General features: G+C 32.5%; 1 protein-coding gene across 1 annotated transcript; it reads right to left on the bottom strand.

The window, feature by feature from the left end:
* Positions 1-1090: 1090 nt before the first annotated feature.
* Positions 1091-14736, bottom strand: LOC143054276 (uncharacterized). Its single transcript, XM_076227232.1, has 10 exons — positions 14587-14736; positions 10913-11098; positions 10269-10384; positions 7867-7978; positions 6379-6504; positions 5463-5642; positions 4348-4470; positions 3069-3170; positions 2135-2201; positions 1091-1627 (listed from the first exon to the last, which is right to left on the bottom strand). The coding sequence occupies exons 1-10, from the start codon at positions 14672-14674 to the stop codon at positions 1255-1257; spliced, it is 1473 nt and encodes a 490-aa protein (XP_076083347.1). The 5' UTR covers positions 14675-14736; the 3' UTR covers positions 1091-1254.
* Positions 14737-20066: the final 5330 nt, after the last annotated feature.

Genomic DNA, 20066 nt, shown 5'->3' with positions numbered 1-20066 from the left:
CCAAATCAAAACCCAAACGAATGGACAACAACTGTCATATTCCTTACTTGGCACAGGCATTTCTTTTATGTAGAAAATGTTGAATTGAAGTGGTTTTATAGCTAGCTAAACTTCTCATTTGTAGTCTCATTAATTTCCATTGTATTGACAACAATGCGTGAACAAATCAAACAGGCAATGAAATAATCACACTCAATAAATGTTTATATGCTTATAAATCAACATCAGGTAGAGACTAATTTGTTTTTGTTACATCTTCTGACATCAGACTCGGAGTTCTCTTGAATTGAATTTAAATGTGCGTATTGCTATGCGTTTAGTGTTCTACATTGGCTAGAGGTATAGGGGGAGGTTTGAGTTCTCATAAACATGTTTAGCCCCACCGCAATTTTGCGCCTGACCGAAGTCAGGAGCCTCTGGCCTTTGTTTGACTTGTATTATCTTTAATTTTAGTTTCTTGTGTATAATTTGGAGTTTAGTATGGAGTTTATTGTCACTGAACTAGTATATGTTTAGGAGCCAGCTGAAGGACGCCCCCAGGTACAGGAATTTCTCCCTGCATTGAAGATCTATTGGTGACCTTCTGCTGTTCTATGGTCGGGTTGTTGTCTATTTGACACATTCCCCGTTTCCTTTCTCAATTTTAATAAAGCAACAAAAAAAAAATCTTGGAAATGCATTGTGTTTTTATTAGCAAAGATACATTTAATATCATGATATATATATATATATACAACACACACTCACGATAATGGGAATTGAGATAGAGATCACCGTTTTTCTTGTATACTACAAAATTAATTAATCTCCCATGCAGAGTTATCGGTCCTTCCTATTTTGACAGATAATAGATATAGGAAGATGTAGTATGAGGGTCAATGAGACAACTCTCCATCCAAAACTACAATTAATAAAAGTAAATCATTATAGGTCAATTAAGGTACGGACTCAACACGAAGCCTTGGCTCAAACCGAACAGCAAGCTGTACAGTGCCCCAAAAATTAGTAATGTAAAACCATTCAAACGGGAAAACCAACGGTCTAATCTATATAAAGATCTATGCATAAAATAATGTAGCATACAACGAAATTTCACATAACAGTATGCTTTATTTTATTAATGAATCAGTATAAAAAATATGTGTTTCCGACTTTCAATCAAATGTGATTGTTGGAAAAGCAAATAAACCTATATTTGCATAAAAGCAAGAACTAGTTTCTATGGTGTTCAGTCACTTCAGTTTGAGTGAAAAATTAAAGCTTCTCTTTGATGATTTCCTCTTTGCTACCAATTCGTACTTCTTGGTAATCCGGATTTGTCTGTACTACATGTTTGGTACTGTCGTAATCAGGTTCAGCATTGTCTGCAATAGCGTGATCATATATAGCATGTGGGTTCTCAGTTTTTATTTTTCTTTTCTTATTTTCATTCAAATGATCGTATACATCTGATGTCCCTGTTGTGTATTGATCGTCCCCGTTATCGATCATATTAACGTGTTGATTACTACCCTCCACTTTCACCTCACTGTAGGAATAACGATTTAGATTTTTTCCATGTCCAATCTGTTCTGCATTATTAGACCTTTGCACATCTTGTCTTACATCCGATTTTCTTTCAGTTGATCTGCAAAAACAAAACAAAAAGCTGCCATCACATTTAACATACATCATCTTAATGACCTTTTAATGTAACATTTTAAATTGGTTCCAACACTGTATACATTGTATCTATGGTAGATTTCGGTCACATCGGATAAAACTATGTCACTATATATGCAATGCCTGCTGAGGGGGTTTTGTTTATAAAGTCTTGCTTTTAGACTCAACATGTGTATAGAATGTAACCAGTATTTATAAGAATGAATTATCTAGTAGAATGTTATTTTTGGAAACACAATTAGAAATGAAAGCACGCGTCTACAGATGATTCAAAATTAAGCAAGCATCGCGTCGTCCAGCCTTAAAAATAAGAGTCGTAACTCAAGTTCATAACATTATACTTCCCTCCATGCTAACATGCCGGCTAATATTTCGTATTTGATATAATTGTAAAGCATTCAATGTTTTGTTATGTTGAAAAATATAATTAAGATAAGGCAGGTCATTCCTGTAAAAATCGTAGTTGACTAACCTTCGTCTAAACACAAAAATCACTACTCCAATAATAATGGCTAATAAAGTAGTTCCAGCTATAGCTCCTGAAAACCAAACAGTTACTAATATATTAGATAAGATTTTCTAGAAACTTTTGGAATAAGTACAAAGACGGATCAGTATGTGATTTTCATGATTTACTTCCTTAAAATGGAATTTAAAATTTAATTATAAGGAATGTCTGAAACTTTTATTTATTTTTTCAAAATAACCTCAATATGCATGATATGTGGTGAACACTTCAAAGTTTAAATTAACACTCTACGACGGGTATTTAGTGTGCACCAGACTTGAATCTGATTTCTTTATAGACGGAAACAAATACAGAGGCTAATAAAAACACATGATTAAGAACAAGACTGAATATACCAACACGTATTTCGTAGACGTAAAGAACATATGGTTAACAAGAATGTGTCCAAAGTACACAAATGCCTACCTTGCACTATCATTTCAATGTTCAATGGACCGTGAAATTGGATAAAAATCTAATTTGGCATTTAAATTATAAAGATCATACTTTACCATAGGGAACATGTGTACTAAGTTTCATGTTGATTGGACTTCAACTTCATCAAAAACTACCTTGACCAAAAACTTTAACCTGAAACTGGAACTTCCATTTTCTATGTTCAGGTCAAAAGTCTAATTTGGCTGTAAAATTAGATAGAAAGATCATATCATAAGGAACATGTGAACTAAGTTTCAAGTTGATTGGACTGTAGCTTCATCAAAAACTACCTTGACCAACAACTTTAACCTGAAGCGGGAAGAACGAACAGACGGACGAACGAACGGACGGACGGACGAACGGACGAACGGACGCACAGACCAGAATACATAATGCCCCGCTACTATCGTAGGTGGAGCATAAAAAATTATGAATGTGTTATTCTATTCTTAGATAGTACCTGGTATGAGGTAAGGAGTAATGTGACTGTTGTCAGGCATTTCCATGGTAACATTGTGTCCTTGTGATTCATTGGATGCGCTGTTTATCAGTGGGCGTAACCCTGTATATAAATAACGACATACAGTAAATCTAAGTAAACAAAGGGTTACAGTAGTGTGACTTGGATATGATGTTGACTCATTGGCACTCACACCACATCTTCTTATTTCTATATACAATGTATAGACCATTCAAGTTCAAAGCGAGTGCATTAACATATTAATAACATTCATCTTTATTGTCATTTTTAAATTCCATATTTGAAAATAAAGTTTCATGTGTAAAAAAAGGAAAATTTATAGTTTGCAACTTCGTACATGGTCATATGTATTAATCTTTAATACCAAAATGCGTAAACCTTTTTTTGCGTGTTGCTTTTCACTAGTAGACGGAGTATCCAGAAACAAATATTTTAAACAGTACGTGGAATATAGAACACATTGGCGATCATTTAAGATATGTATAACCCGGACCAAGAATCCAAGCACGTTTCAAATTGCGTTAAAACATCTGATAAACTGTCAATTACAATGTAGCAACACCGTCTGTCCAACAACAGTTTTTCCTTTTAATACAGCAAATTTACAATTTTATGTTTTTGACGAGTTTGAGATTTTGGTGTTGCCGTTTGACCTGGGACTTTTAATTTCCTTAGAATTCGGTATTATTATGCCTCGTTCAAACGTTCATTTAATTCGAGTCGAATCGAATGCGAATCGAATTGACTAATCGCGTTCACACTCCTCTTTTTTCAATTCGAATTGGCTGATTGTCATTATATCTAATTCGCATTAGAAATGCGTTTTACGAATGAGTTAATTCGCATTAATTCGAATTTAACTGTGGTGTGGTCACTTTCTAATTTTGTAATTCGAATTTTGCGATTCAAAAGTTAATGTCGTTAGGACAGTAAAGCGAATTTGACGCGCTGTGCAATTCAAATTAGAATTTACGTTCGAACGTATAACGTTTCGAATGCGAATTAAACTAGTAATTGGAATTAGTTAATGCAAATCTAATTCGAATCACGTGTGAACGCAGCATTATGTACCAAATTGAATTTGAATTTTGAAAACTATCATGAGAACCTTAGTCGTTTGCCTAATATAACTATTATATCAAATATTGGCAATGCAATGGGCGTCAGTTGTGCAGGTTTGTATAATTTACTGTCAAATGTTTAGTTGTCAACTTTTAAACTAAGCATTTTCTTTCATTTATCAAAAACCTCTACGTACTATATCTACAATAAAATGGCCTTAACTCAGTGCAGTTAACTACTGATGGTTCAACAAACGTATACATGTCTCCATACGTATCAAGTCCTATACACTGTAACGGCTTCAATGTTACGTTCTCATCTGAAAGTATATAATATTGTGCTTACCTTTGACAAGGACTTTTCAATATCTGACCATACGAAACGAAAAACTCAAGAAAGTGGGAATAATCTACAAAAAGCTACTCTGACCCTAACATCCCCCTACCAAATGAAAACAAAATAACAGACTGAGTATTATCCTATTAAAGTCATGGACGGGAGGAATAACCCTTTTCATGTCTAGTATTTGCGACCGTAGTAGTATAGTGAACGGAATAACTGAATTTAAAACATTTTGAAATGGCAATATCATACTCGTCTGATTGAGAGTATGCTGACAGACCAGTCGTATTTTTTCAAACGCATTCAGTACAATTACAATTAAAACGTTTTGCAGAGTGAATGATCTTCAATGGGAGCAATCATTTCTTTATAATGCCCTATACAAAATGGTACATGTTTGCTGTTTTAAACTTTTTTTAAATTGTGTTTAGTTTTCGTTTGTTTTTGTTTTTTTTGTCTTCAACTTAATTCCCTTTTGGATTAGTCCGCCTTTTTGGTATATGCCGCGAGTTTAGCGGGAAAACAGCAAATAATAGTTTTAAGATTTCAAGCCTTTGGTTTGACCTGGCCTGAGTGCGAACCTATCTCCAGACTCAAGACTAACACGCGTACCAGATCACCGAGGCTCTATAAAGCTATGACAGTGCTTTGTTTTCTTAACGTTTCATTTGCCAAAAAATATAATCAGACCTTGCCAATATATAAATGTAGACATTTTATTTCATAACTTTATCAAATGATAATATCTATAGTAATACGTGTAAAATGTTGATATCGCAAACACGGAAATCACGTTACAGGATTGAGGATTTATACATGATAGTTGAATGTGCTTCATCTGTTTACTTTTTTGATCTGATTTTGGTATACGTTTTGATTAAGTGCTTCGCTTTAATCCTGGAAAATATGTGTCGGTCTTTGAAAAGACAAATGCATTTACAAATGAAAACAATCCTACTCTTCATTTACCAGAAGCTGTTAAAAGGAACATTTGTTTTGAACGCTTAATACTGGTCCAGTGTTTCTGGTCAAAACTTTCTTCAGAATTTGTACATGACAACGATGGATCCCATCTCACGAAACTGCCTTCATCCTCACAGAATTTAGTTGCGTTGAAAGCGTTTATAGTGGATCTATTTTCCGTGTTATCTGAAATACAAGCTAAGCTTATTAGCAATGTTAATTTAAAGCATATTTTAATTACCGTTTCACAAATGATATCGGATATGTTCCTTACGTCGTTACTTCAATCTCCTTCCCTTTCATGGATGTGGCCTATCGAATTAGACTATTTATCGGATTTGTTATCACATAAGCAACACGACAGGTGCCTAATGTGGAGCAGGATCTTCTTACCTTTCTGGAGCACCTGATATCACCCCTTTTTTGTTTGGGTTCGTGTTGCTTATTCTTTAGTTTTCTATGTTGTGTCATATGTACTATTGTTTGTTTGTTTGTCTTTTTCATGTTTACTTTCAGCCATGGTGATGTTAGTTTATTTTCGATTTATGAGTTTGACTGTCCCTCTGGTATCTTTCGTCCCTCTTTTACTATAGACTGTTATAAGACGAGAAACACTATATAGTTTCTGTTTTAGATCGCCTATATTTATCATTGTTGTGAAGGGACTCCTTGTCGTTTAATCTCTAGCTTTCATATTTTGTGTTTCTCAGGGTTTTGTTCCCTTTTGTTATTTTCAAAAGGAGATTAAGTATTCGTATCTGTATTGCGATTTTTAATATTACTATGTTTCTCTAGAACTACTTGAGTTTAGCAGTATTTAACTGTGACATGTTTTTATATACCTATTTTGTTTACATATCTTTATTTTATCATAATATTATCAAAACTGCATACAATTTAACCATGCATCAACCAACATTACCACATAGCACATTATACATGGAATCACAGTTTTCAGCAGTAAAAACGCGGTCGCGGCCGAGATTCTTACACTCAACTGCAATACAGTTATAAGTATCTGAATCAATATCTGGTCCTTCTTGGATTTCTACAAATTGGGAAAAAAGAAATTAGTATTATATCTTCAAACTGTCTAGATATTCAATAGCAGTACAACCACCAGTTAAATAGCTATAAAATTTTGCTTTACTCAACAATGCGAACCTATAGAAAACATATCCTGTTGGTTTATATAAGAATGGTAAAACTAAATAGTTTTACATTGATATAGCGTAAATCATTTTAAAAAAAGATAAAAAAAAAAAAAAAAGAAAACAAAAATAAAATAAAATAATAACGTACTTTATATTGCTAAAAGGATAAAAGGCTATATTTTAAGCTTTTTCTAAAAAGAATCATCAGAAGGTACCAAGACCGTGTTGATAAATATTCCGTATCAACTTCACAAATAATACATGATGGTCTTTGTGTATATATTTTGCGTACTGACGTTGTTTATAAGTTTAATAACGTGTTATATTGTTGTTTTATTTAAGGAATGACTGTAATATTTTTTTCTGTCTATGAAAAAATAACATAAAAAATTTGGTGCACACTGAATAACGCGCGAAGCGGGTTATTTAACAGTGTGCACCACATTTTTTATGTTGTTTCGAATAGACAGAACAAATATTACAGTCATTTCTTATAATTTAATTCTAAATTCCATTTTAAACCGTAGAAAACCATGAAAAAACGTTGATGACGTCACAGTCACATGACTGAATTATGTCTATGGGCTCATAACAAAATAACGTCAGCCAATCAGAAGACACGTTACATCCAAAATTAAATTATTTGTCTTTATTAATAGTAGTGTTACTGTTTGGTCTGTTTTTGGGTGATATCCATTTGACGTGGCTCGGTACTTATACATCCCGTCAATACCTTGTTTGTATTATATATATATCTTTCATTTTTGCTAGTGTGCTTTGTCCGTGTGACTTTGTGTGTTCCATTGATACAAATGACGTGTCTCTGTTCTTTAAACATCCGCCATCATGTTATGGTTCTTATATAAGGTTTTTATTTTAACCGATAGTGTCTGTCTTGTTCACGCATCGTTGTCAATATAATGGAAGGTGATGCGAATATCAAACAAGTGAGAGGTTTAGCGCTATAAAAGACTATAAAACCAGGTTCAATTCACCATTTTCTACATTTGAAAATGCCTGTACCAAGTCAGGAATTTGACATTTGTTGTCCATTCGTTTGATGTGTTTTATCTTTTTATTTTGCCTTTTGATTAGGGACTTTTCGTTTTGAATTATCCACGGAGTTCAGTATTGTTATGATTTTACTTTTTAAAACTGAAATAGTAAAACATATAAGGTTATTATATTTTTATCTATAATTTCTTATGCATTATACATATGTTTTTTTTTATTTTGAGCATGTGAACTTAACTTACGCCTGTATATGAAAACGTAGTCAGTTTCGGTAGAGTCCGAACATTTCTTTGGAGATGTGTCATCATGACTTTGTGGTAGATTCTCACTATTTAAACAGTAGCAGGTTTTCTCCTAAAATGTTTCATGTTTTTAAAACAGTCGTGTTTGTGTCAAATTTGTAAAGATGCATTCATCAGTTGAAATTCCAACAATGATTACCCAGTAAAGTTTTATGCTATATACATTTACATGTATCCATTAAAAATTTTCTCAGAAAGTATGTGGTTCAAGTTTTTAGGATGTTCGCTACTCTATTTCAAAATAAGTTTTTAAAAAACACTGTCTTATATGATAGTATATAAATAAAGGAACTTAAAAAGAAGAATAAAATGAGGAGTACGTGTGCATGTTTTTGATATATTAGCCATTGAAAATTTGGCGGGAAATGAGTATCTTTAGACTTTTCATACTTTAAACACTGATCGTTTTTTTGGTCTAAAAAAACTATGAAGAAAGAACAAGAACTTTATTAAATTTTCATATCTGGCTTTGTTGTGTTAAAGTAATAAAATTTAAGAAGAAAAAAATATAGGTTAGTAGACAATTGTTTTAATGTCAATGAATGGATAAAATCAGAGGATTCCGAAAATCTGGCAAAAATTAAAAAACAAGAAGAGCAAACAAACATCCTTTATGTGTGACAGTCCCTTACACTACAGGGAGATAACTTTGCAGAAATCAGCTCAACGTTTTAATCATATTGTATTGTTGAGGAAATATAAAGTTTCTCAATATAATCAAAATTAGTGTTTGTCAAGCTGCTATATATCCAATGAAAATTTTCCCTGAAAGTATGTGGTTCAATTTTTTAGAAATTTTCATATTTTATCAACGGGTCAAAGTAAATATATTTTGTCAAAATTTATTTCAGTCATGGTGTTTGGTACAACCTTAAAATTGAACTGATAACGTCGTATAATAAAAAAAAAAAAACAATAACACTAAAAGGAAAATCTTTTATTTAATACCTGTTGCAAAAAAAAAACAAACTCAAATATCATGATAATCATTTATTATTCGATTGTGTCCCATATAACTTCAACACTTTTTGTCCTATTTATGGCATAATTTTTTCTGGTCTCTGCGTCCGTTCGTTCGTCCGTTCGTTTGTCCGTCTGTCTGTCCCGCTTCAGGTTAATGTTTTTCGTTAACGATTTTGTTCGAGGTAGTTTTTGATGTAGTTGAAATCCAACCAACTTGAAACTTGTTCCCTATGGTATGATCTTTTAAATCTTAAGGTCAAATTACAGTTTGTACCCCAATTTCACAGTCCACTGAACATAAAAAGCGATGGTGTGGATGGAGCATGTGTACTATTGGCACATTCTTGTTTTTTTAATATATAGTTGCATTACAATGGTGACTGAATAACTAACATTTAAGTAAGTGCTTGCATCACATATATTGTAATTAATTGTCAATGACTTTGAACTACCTTCAGTAACTGTGAGTATTCTCTATTCTGTACTTTTTTTGTTGTATAAGGATATACAACTTCCTTTGCCATGACCATTGGAAGATTTATGCACAGTCATGTTAGTCGCTTGTGCACTTGAAGATTCTGTATTTTGTGTTTTTGTCATATGGTTCTTGATATGTTTTTTACCAGAAACACTTGTATTAAACACGGAAATCATATTATACGTGTGTGGTTGACTTTTTTTGTGATATTTTTACGAATTCTATAAATATAACTTATTTCAATTAAATATAGTTCATGTCTTGGTTCTTTTCGCTTTGTTGATAAATTTCAAACACAGAGAACAAGAAATATTTAAAAGAAAATAAAACATGAGCTGTGACGAATGAGATGTAATAAAAAGAAGATTGTATCAAATTTTCATGATTTTGATATTCTATTATGTAAAATCACGCATCGAAAATTAAAGATGAACTAAATGGCGAATTAGACTAATATATACTTAATTCTTTAAACACATTTCAACATGTTAAAGCCTTGGCTCGTTTTAGTGAAAACATATATTATTACAATTCTGTTTTTGTTTTGAAAGGGAAGTAACTCCGTGGTGCCAACAATAACAACTTGTTAGCTTTATATTTTATGAACTTATTTCAACCTTTCTTCATCAATTTCTTCATCTGTTTAACCCTTTTAGAATTTTCCTCAACACCGTGTTTTTTTATAAAGGGTTGTGACATTTTTTTTTAAAAAGGGAAGTAACTCCTTACTTACCCCATATGGTAACTAACCCTATATGTTTTATTTAGGACACCATATATCAAATATACATAGTCACCACGTGTATTAATTTAACCAATCGTATCTCTTTAAACCTATAGGAGGTAACTAAAGACAAATATAAATATAGCTAAATTCAAGTCATAGACTTGATTTAATTACCTTGAAGGCAAAACACTCATAAATTGACTTAGGACAGCGAATCTGACATTCTTCCTTATTCTGCAGTTCAAATTCTATTGATTTGTTTCTATCATCCTCATTCCAAAAATAACAACCTAATGTAAGATAAAACCACAAATACTTATGATATATCTGGAATTATAGCGATTCCTAAAGCGACTAATACAATGCAACAACATGCTGCAATCAATCACTGTACTTTTGTTTCTTAAAATATAGGAGTTAAAAAGAAAAAAAAAATTGTTCAGAGCATGGTCCACAGAGCAGTAGAAATGTAACAAAATAGTCAGCAAGAAACAAAAATTGTTGCATCATTTATAAATTTTAAGATACAACAATAAAAAAAAAGAACATTTTTCAATGAGTCTTCAAAAAAAAAATAAAAAATATCATATAAGTAGTTAACAGGGGTTCTGCTTTGTCTTGTTTGGTTTGGTTCGGTCTTGTCCTTTGTATGTCACGATTCGACTGTACTATTTAGAGATAAAATGCTGAAAATGACTTAACTGGCAGTATTTTGATACATATTAGTATCTACAGCATCTAATCAAATTTTTTTTAAGCCGCGTGCAGGTTGGTCATTCGGTCAGTTTGATATAATAGTTTCTTACAAAGAGACTTACCAAACACACCTGACCATGGAGTAATCAAACTGTAAGCACCAAGCCATAGTTTGACATTATCTTTCGTATAATCATGATCCTTTATTATGATAGTTTCATCTGTCTCTAAAATCCCACCGTTCACGAAACAAAAGTCTTTGGCTTCCGACCAGGTTTTACGTTCATTGTAAAATGTTAAATTGAAATCTGAAATTCAAATTTTTATACAATGTAATCTTAAATTTTGCCAGACTTCGTTATTTTTTTTTTTTTTAAAGTTTGTTAATTTAGCTGTTTTGTTAAATCACAATCAACATGCTGATTTTTCTACAATTTTTGCTGTTTCATTGTTGCTTCAAAACATTATAAACAATTGCAATTTAACGTTGAATCAAATTAGGACTGTAGTGACAAGCAAATCCGTTTGCGCGATGTGCAGGAAATTCAATCAACAATTCATCTAAACATGAATAAATTGAAATCTGACAATAATGTATAGGTAAGAACTTGTTTTTTTTTTGTATGTAACTCCCAGAATAAGGAACTAAAAAGTGAAAATGTGCGTATAAATCTGCTCGACGTATAACTATGGACCGCGTTCGAAAAAAATGAAGACCATAAGAGAATGTCTCTGATTAAGTGAATAACGTTGTTTGTGATGTTCTTACAACATGACGTTACACTAAAAATGCGGCGTCAAAGAGGGTTTTGGACTTTGAGTAATTGTTGCAAGTTTTTTTCGTTTTTTTATATGTTGTTGGTTGATTCTGGTTCTATTCGTTTTGTGATGTCATTTTATCATAATTTACTTAATAATTAATAAGTTGTGGAAATCGATTTAAAAATAGTAAACCTTTTAAATTATTTCACCTTAAAATGCAGTACTTTCGCAAGTAATGTAGGAGGGACAAAATGGCTACCGCTTGGAAAACAACTGCGTAGAGAAGATTTTATAGAATCTGCAATATTTGAACTCACGAAGAATGAGGCAAGTATTTGTACTTTTGGTAGCTGTTATTATTTTCTTGCTCTTTTTAATTCATTTTCTGCTATAACTAACTATAAAATTCACTTTCAGTCGTTAAGATAACGAAAAACGTCGTTGGACATTTTTCTTATTCCAGCTTAATATGCAGCCACCGAGGTAAATGTAATTTGGCAAAATAACGGTTTTAACGCCACAAAGAACCGACACATTTCGTTGTTCCGACCAAGTCTCAGGAGAATCAGAGAATAAGAAATAGGACCACTGTACATAAGAGTTAAAACAGTTTTTTTTTTTATAAATGTAACGTTGGACACCCGTTGTTTTTATATAGCTTTGTTATTTTAATCCTCAAATATACTGGATATTACTTAATATATGATCAAGAGCTATACCAACATAATTTAAGTTGGCTAACATTTTTATTTTGTTTTGCGGAGGACATTTCGAAGATTCTGTATTAAATCCTAGGGGTTGTAGGAACAGCGTGCGTAACGTGAATGTCAAATTCTTTTCAGGATACACATGTAATAACTGTTGCAATACACACAACTCTTTGAGCGGTCCATATGTTGCTTAAGCATGTTCACTACTCTTGTTCTTGACTTTTTGTCAGATAATCGGAGTCCTCTAGTTTTATAAAAGTGTCGATAAAAAAATGCCCACTTATCCTTATTTTTCTATTCATAATTTTATTTAAAAACTCAATCTAATGCAATTCGTTTTTAATACTTTTTTTATAGAAAAATGGTGCCAAAAAAATAATGAAAAATGTGTGAAAGTTCTGGAGAGAAACGCTAACAGTTTCCTCAAAATTAATATCCTAAATATGTTGGCGTTTTTAGTTCCTTTATCGAAGGATTTGTATAGTAAATTACTTTACATATCCTTGTTTTATCTATTTCTATCAATTCATTACATTCTTTTAACAGTGTGGCGAACATCCTTATCTGTGGCAAGACAAAACTTCTGCCCTTATCTAATATACTTTCATTTCGCAGTGAAGGTCATTATCGTATAGTTGTTATCACAACGACAAATCTATATTTGTATAATCTTATCTATCAACCGGAAAACTCTTTACCACACTTACTGTGGTAAGCAACTGCGAGACATTGATATCAATAAAGATCTTCTTTTGATAAATGTCGCAATATACATGTATCAACAAATAAAATCACAAAAATATCGAACTCCGGGGAAGATTAAAAAAGGAAGTCCCTAATCAAATGACAAAATCAAAAGCTTCAACACATAAAAGGAATGGATAGCAACTGTCATATTCCGGACTTGATACAGGCATTTACTTACAATGTATGTGGAAAAAGATGGATTATTTAAACCTATAATAATGATTGCATTCTAATGATTCAGAAGAGAATATATTAAGGAAGCACCTGCAAACAACAAAACATGACGGGCTGACTTACTGAATGACAGGTCAAATCTTTCTACCAAGACAACCCAATACTAAAGCATGTTTGAAATTATATGATACATGGTAACAGTTTAACAAATATAAACGGACAAAATAAATCAACTCGCAAACCTTGGTACATGTAACTCAGTCAAAAGTCAGAATATATAAGGGAACTCAAACTTTGTCAGTTTAATTTTATAGTTTGAAACTACAAGTTACATTTATAATTGAAATTTTTTTTCGAATCAACACTAGCGTGTTAATTCTTATACCAAAAGACAAACTACGCTTATCAAAATTAATTTGTTGTTTAAATGTAGATTGGTGGTTTGAATGGTTCCATTTGTGGTATATGTATCAAGGAATTAAAATACATATAGAACACGGCTTCCACGATTCCGCCTTGTTTGGTCTTTAAAACTTTCCGTTGAATTAATGTATTTTTTCTGAAGTAAAATACGACTCCAGTGTTACGTGCAACAGGAGTTCTTATAATCTGTTTTCCCCGATCGGTTCTTAAAGTATCTGCTGGTTCTCACTATTATTTCTATTGCAAAATATCAAAATTGTATGGAACTTTGCAAAATTGTTGTGGTGAGACCCTTCGTACCGCCACTTTTCGAAAATCTTTGAAAAGTAAAAACTAATAATGAATGAGTTAAAATAATAAATTTATTAGACTACTGTACCACACTTGATTTTGTTTTATGGAATTAAATAGTCTAGAGAGAATTTGTTGACTTTACTAAACTTATCTATTCCTTCGAATTTGAGATGAAGGATTCATCAGATACAGTTAAGGCTGTCTCATATCTTGACTAACATCTTGAAATTGATAATGTGGATATGTTGAATTCGCAAGACAAAAGAGATGCTCACAAGGAAGCTTTATTAATCAAGAGTACCAAGCGGTGAAATTAAAATTATCCCTACGTAAGTTTTTCGGACACGACGGCTGCCACACATGGAGCTGAATCTGTTCAGCTTTCCGGAGCACCTGATACCCTAGTGTTTGGTTATGTTTGTTTTACTCTTTAGTGTTCTGTGTAGTGTTTTATGTACTACTGGGTTTCGGTTTGTCTTTTCTTTTTTAGCCTAGAGATACTCAATTTATTTTCGACTAGTCCGACATACTCTGACGTCTAACGGCTGTTTCAAAGATGAGCACGGTCCCAGCTTGTCTGGGAAAACCGCCGTTGGACGTCAGAGAAATCTCGGACTAATTTTCGACTTTTGATGTCCCTCTGGTATCTTGGCCTATGTATATATAAATATATATATTGTACATACCGTTATCGCAATTACCAATGGCTAAGATAACTGATATTCCAACAATCAAACAAGATAGGTCTTTAACGAATTTCATCAGTGAATTCATTTTTACGAATCCATTGATCACAAGTTACATGGTTTAATACAACGTTAAGGAAGTTTATATGTAAATACACACTGTTTGTTAATAATAACTTCTGTGTAAAGTTTTCATACCGGAAAATGCTCTTTACATTGATTAATATCTACTGAACAGGGTTTATTTTGGTCACTTTTGAAAAAAGCCTTTTTAAATGTTTCACTTCAAATGTATTATCAGGGTTACCTTAGGTAATTTCTTTTTAGTTTATGTCAAAAGTGAAACGATTCTCGTTCTTTTTTTAATATAAAACAGGGACGAAAGATACAAGAGGGACATTCAAACTCATAGATCGAAAATAAACTAGGGTGATCTCAGATGCTCCGGAAGGATAAAGCAGGTTCTGTCCCACATGTAGCACCGTCGTGTTACTAATTTTATTATGTAAAAGCCCGGTAAATAGTCAAATTCGGTAAGTCACATTCGTGAAAAGGGAACGGGATATAGATTAGACAGTTGGTTTTCCGGTTTGAAATGTTTTACACAAGTCATTTGGATCCTTTTTTTTATCTTGCTGACCTTTGGATGGAGAGTTGTCGCATTGGCGCTCATACCACATCTTCCTATAATATAAAAGGTATAACATATCTTTATATGATAAAATAGTATGTTTGTATGTATCTGTTTTATTATATTTGTTGAAACACGATATCATAGAAAATTGAATATTTTCAAATTCAATGTATTTCATTTTATGGTGATAGTGCTTCTCAGTGTTTGTTTTTTTGTATTCTTTTGTGTTTTTGTCTTTTCGCTACTTCATTATATTACCATGATGTTGTAGGTCTTCTTCGACTTGTGACTTTAATTGCCTCCTTTGGTGTCTTCCTTAAAGTTTGTTTCAAACAATTTAAAGTACTGTTTGAACAATGTTGAATGTACTTATCCATCCGTATACTTTAGAAATGTTTCCGATAATGGAAGTCTCGTGGTATAACGTAAATTGCATAACATTAGGGTTAAATGATAGGAAGAGGGAATCATATCCATTACCAGCCAAGTATTGTTGTAAGCGTTCATCCATACTACTACAGGAAAATACCGATTTCATTGAGCTGCAACTCCACAGAAACCGTACATAGTCGGAAATATTTGTGATGTGACATATAAATGTAGTGTGTTGTACTTCCTAAATTTGTCTTTGAAACAATCTTTTTTCCACAGATAACTCCAATTTTGGAGAAAATATTCAAATTCGGAGACCGTTATCGATCCGTGTCTTAAAACCTTTCGCACAAGCTTAGTCGACGCACTGCCCGCGAAATCCAAGTGAAAGTAAGTAGAAAGAAAGAAGAAAAAATAGGATAGTCAGATCTATAAGGATTCTGTATTGTAATGTAACTGCATCGACATCCCCCTTTTTACTAAGGTGCAGAACTGTCAAAAAATGAAATGGGCGTTGACAATGTAATTCCCCCTTTTTTATGTAAACACAGGCACCCGACGTTTGGATTCATCTCTCATTTTATGTATGAACACAGGCGCCCGAAGTCCGAACCCCTCCCCTTTTATGTCTAAAACAAATTCTTACTGTGTCAACCTTATTACTGTGTTCCTACTCTTTTTTACAACAATTGTCCAATTCTACCACGGGTATTTTTTAGCATTTACATATGTGCATAAGAGGTCAATCATTTCTTTCAACGTCATACAAGTTTCACCAAAAAAGGTTGAAATTAAGTGCTTTGCAGTATATCAAAAGGGTATTAGATACGAGATATGAACAAAAAGAATATGATTTCGTTTAGTTCTATCATTAATAAAAGTAAAATAAAGAAACAATATTTCGTACTAAGCAGTCAATTTGATTCAATTTTATCAAAAAAGGCGAAACAAGTATCGCTGATGAATTGTTTACTTGCAAGTGAATAATTCGACCACATTAAATCCGTACTCATGTAACCTTGAGTTTAACGTTTTAGCTAGAGATTGGTTACGCGTGCATAATTCGTGTCCAGACATTAAAAGAAAAGAATGTCAACATTGAAGTACAAAACAAAGGTGAACCATTTTGTTGACTGAATCATTCTTATATAGGTAAAAAATGTTAATTAACTTATTCACCCAGTATAACCCCGATACAAATGAATTCGGACGTTGACGCGTTCGAAGCGATAATCAGGACAACATTTGGGATGACTACAATTTCGAATGTCTCTCTAGAACTTATTTGAGTATATATAAATATGTCAACGTGCATGCTAATTTATTTATTCAATTATACAATTGTTGTTAGTTTTAGATATTGCATAGAACGTTTGATAAAACTGCTAGATTCAAAACGCACAGGCATGGTGCAATTTCATACGTTTTATGAGATAAACAATGCTGAATATCTTTTCGTGCATACACCTTTGCGTATTAATACCTTAAGCAATAATAAATAACTATATGTTGAATAACTACGTGCCTTCAAATGTTCCCTAGAACTAAGAATAAACGCAATATCATAGTAAATAAGTTTTCTCTTACTGTATTGTTCGTTCCAACAAATGTGTCGCGTTCGTTGTGCGTTTTTAAATAATCACATTACAGTTCGTTTACAAAAACCGTCACAAATCACTTTCTTGTCAAGATATTCGAGATGATGTCGGCGACCCTTTTTCCCGTATTATATTGTAAATGTTTATCCGTTAAATTAGTCAAAGTAGTTGAACATAAATTACCAGTCACCCAAAGCCAAAATTGCAGTGTTTAACCAGCGTACATCTGATAGGAATGTTTCTATTGAAAATTGGGACTTTCAACGTTATTCCAGATGAAATGAACAGTTAATAAATATTTATCAGAAGAAATAAAGTTTAAAAAAGTATAGAACAGTCATTAAAACATTAATGACTTCCTTTTCACAATTTTAGGCTCTTGCAAATGCTGATGTTGGTCGAAATTCGCATAGACGAAAGCAGACATATGAGCTCGTTGAACTTAGTTTGCCAAATGCCTTAGATGGCATTCCAACTGCTTTATCTTGAAATGAAGTGGGTGAATATAGTCCAATGTACAACATTTAACATTGAGGAATTCCTATACCATATAGTCGGCTATAAAAGACACCAATATCAAAAATATGTGAAAAAATAAAAACGAGAAAACTAACGGTTATTTATTTATAACTTATGGATTATTTATCAAAGAAAAAAAATATGACAGATCTATATAACCTATGTCATACAGTCCCATGACGTAGGACCGACACGAAAAAAATGCGGCGGGATTAAACATGTGAGCCCCCAACCCTCTCCTTAACCTGGGACACTGGTGTAACAGCACAACTTTTAAAAAAACATAAAAAAAACCTTAAGGTGCTTAAAGTACCAGAATTACCAATCATTTAGATTTTAGACAGTAGAAAGACTGTAATGTTCGAGGAAACTAAGCATAATCTTTATACCTTAAAAATTAAACAAACAAAAAAAAAAACATAATCGAAGAAAGCAATCAGTTAATATTAAGAAGTATCTCTTCATCTTTATATCTTTACATTTAAGAAACTGTATTACTATTGACGGCTATACGTTACATGTTCATTGTATACATATATTCTCTAGCCTTAATGTAACTCTATTGTAATCTATTACCCCATTGGACCCGCCAAAAGCCTATAATCCATTAATTGTTTTTGATTGCTGTCTACATCAAAAAGAAGATGCGGTATTGAAACAACTCTTCGCAAGAGACCAGACGACACAAAAATGAACAACTATAGGTCCCCGTACGGCCTTCAACAATGAACAAAGCCCAAACCGCATAGTCACCTCAACAATCACACCGAAATGACAAATGTAAAACAGTTCATAAGAGCCTAATTTTTGCACAATAGTGAACACGAAAATATATATAACCACTGATTACAAGCTCCTGGCTTAAGACAGGCAAATACAGAATATGGCGGGATTAAACATGTTAGCGGGCACCTAACCCACCCTTAAACAAACATTGACTGTCGTATGGTAAACATTTTCTAAAATGCTATCTTATTAGATATTCGGACGTATGTATCTGTATGCTTAGTCATATTTGCATCTTTCGAGTAAATGTTTTTCTACCAATTCAACTTACGTATACATAAGGATTTTTTTTACATGTAAAAAATACCTCCAAGAGTGTTTCGACAATACAACGGATATTATGCGTTGTTGTCTGCATGTTATGGTGGTAAATTATTTATTTTTAAACATGCATATTGGTCATAATCATATCAAAGCATTATTTCATACACGCAAAATTCATTGACAAACGCAATATTGTGTCAACGAAGCGTACAGTATAAAAAGGTGTAATGACAACGAAGCGTACACAACATGAAAATAAAGACATTTTAAAACGTTTTTGGTTTCTAGACACAACACAAATATACGATCTTTATAAGTTTGTTAATTTTAACTATGAAATTTTCAAAAATGTATATTGTAAAAACTATAAGGTACAAAAAACATTAAGTTTTGAATATTTAAAAAATACCAAGCACGTTTTATCATTGATATCGTCGTGCTTTATTTGATGTTTGTATATAAAAATTCCACATATTTGAAAAACCTTTTAGTAACTAATGAGTATTATGGCAAAGAATATGTTGGAGCAAAATATCCGAAGAATAGATATTGGATTTTCTTTAAAAGTATTAATTTCGTACTGTCTGAACTCAGTGTTACATGGTGTGTTCGATTCGAACGCGTCAACGTCCTGTTTCATCTGTATCGGGGTTATACAGGGTGTTATATTTAACCTATAATAATATGAAAACAAACGGACCTATAAAAATCCAATTGCACGAAGTCACAATCTATTTTATTATGTTTTTGTTTTAACTTTATACCTGGTTATGATATTATCGGCAGTAATCAGATGTCATCTTGATAGTTAATTAAGTGGCGTCTAGACTAAAATATGCACGAAATTCTGAGATATATTATCGAGTACATGCTTCGTAAACTGTTAATTTCAGACATATTGTTATTTGAAAATAGGTTTTAGTATGCTATAAATCAAATATGAGAATTTGAGTAAAATCGATGAACACGAATTTGACAGCTAGTGCCTTTTAAAATCAATTAAAGACACAGCTCTTGTCTTTTTGTTTTGAGAAAACCACAGGGGGCGATTAAGTAACGGAGATATAGACCGAAAGTATTTGAAAACATAATGATTAAGTTTGAATTTGATTCTTGTGATTTTGTCCGTCCTGTAAGTACGAATCCTGTTTCATGATGGAGGTAAATCAGGACTTTAAATTTGTCGTTTAATTTTTCATTTCGGGGCTGTAATAAGTTAACTAGGCTTATTGTTAAAGTACATACGCTGAGCTTAAGTTGTTAAGTTCAATGTGGTTTGGTCTCTGGTGGTATGATTGACATTCATA

The sequence above is a fragment of the Mytilus galloprovincialis genome, chromosome 12, assembly GCF_965363235.1.
Source record: "Mytilus galloprovincialis chromosome 12, xbMytGall1.hap1.1, whole genome shotgun sequence".
NCBI lineage: Eukaryota > Metazoa > Mollusca > Bivalvia > Mytilida > Mytilidae > Mytilus > Mytilus galloprovincialis.
Note: the sequence above shows the minus strand (reverse complement) of the source record. Positions and strands in the feature narration are given on the sequence as shown.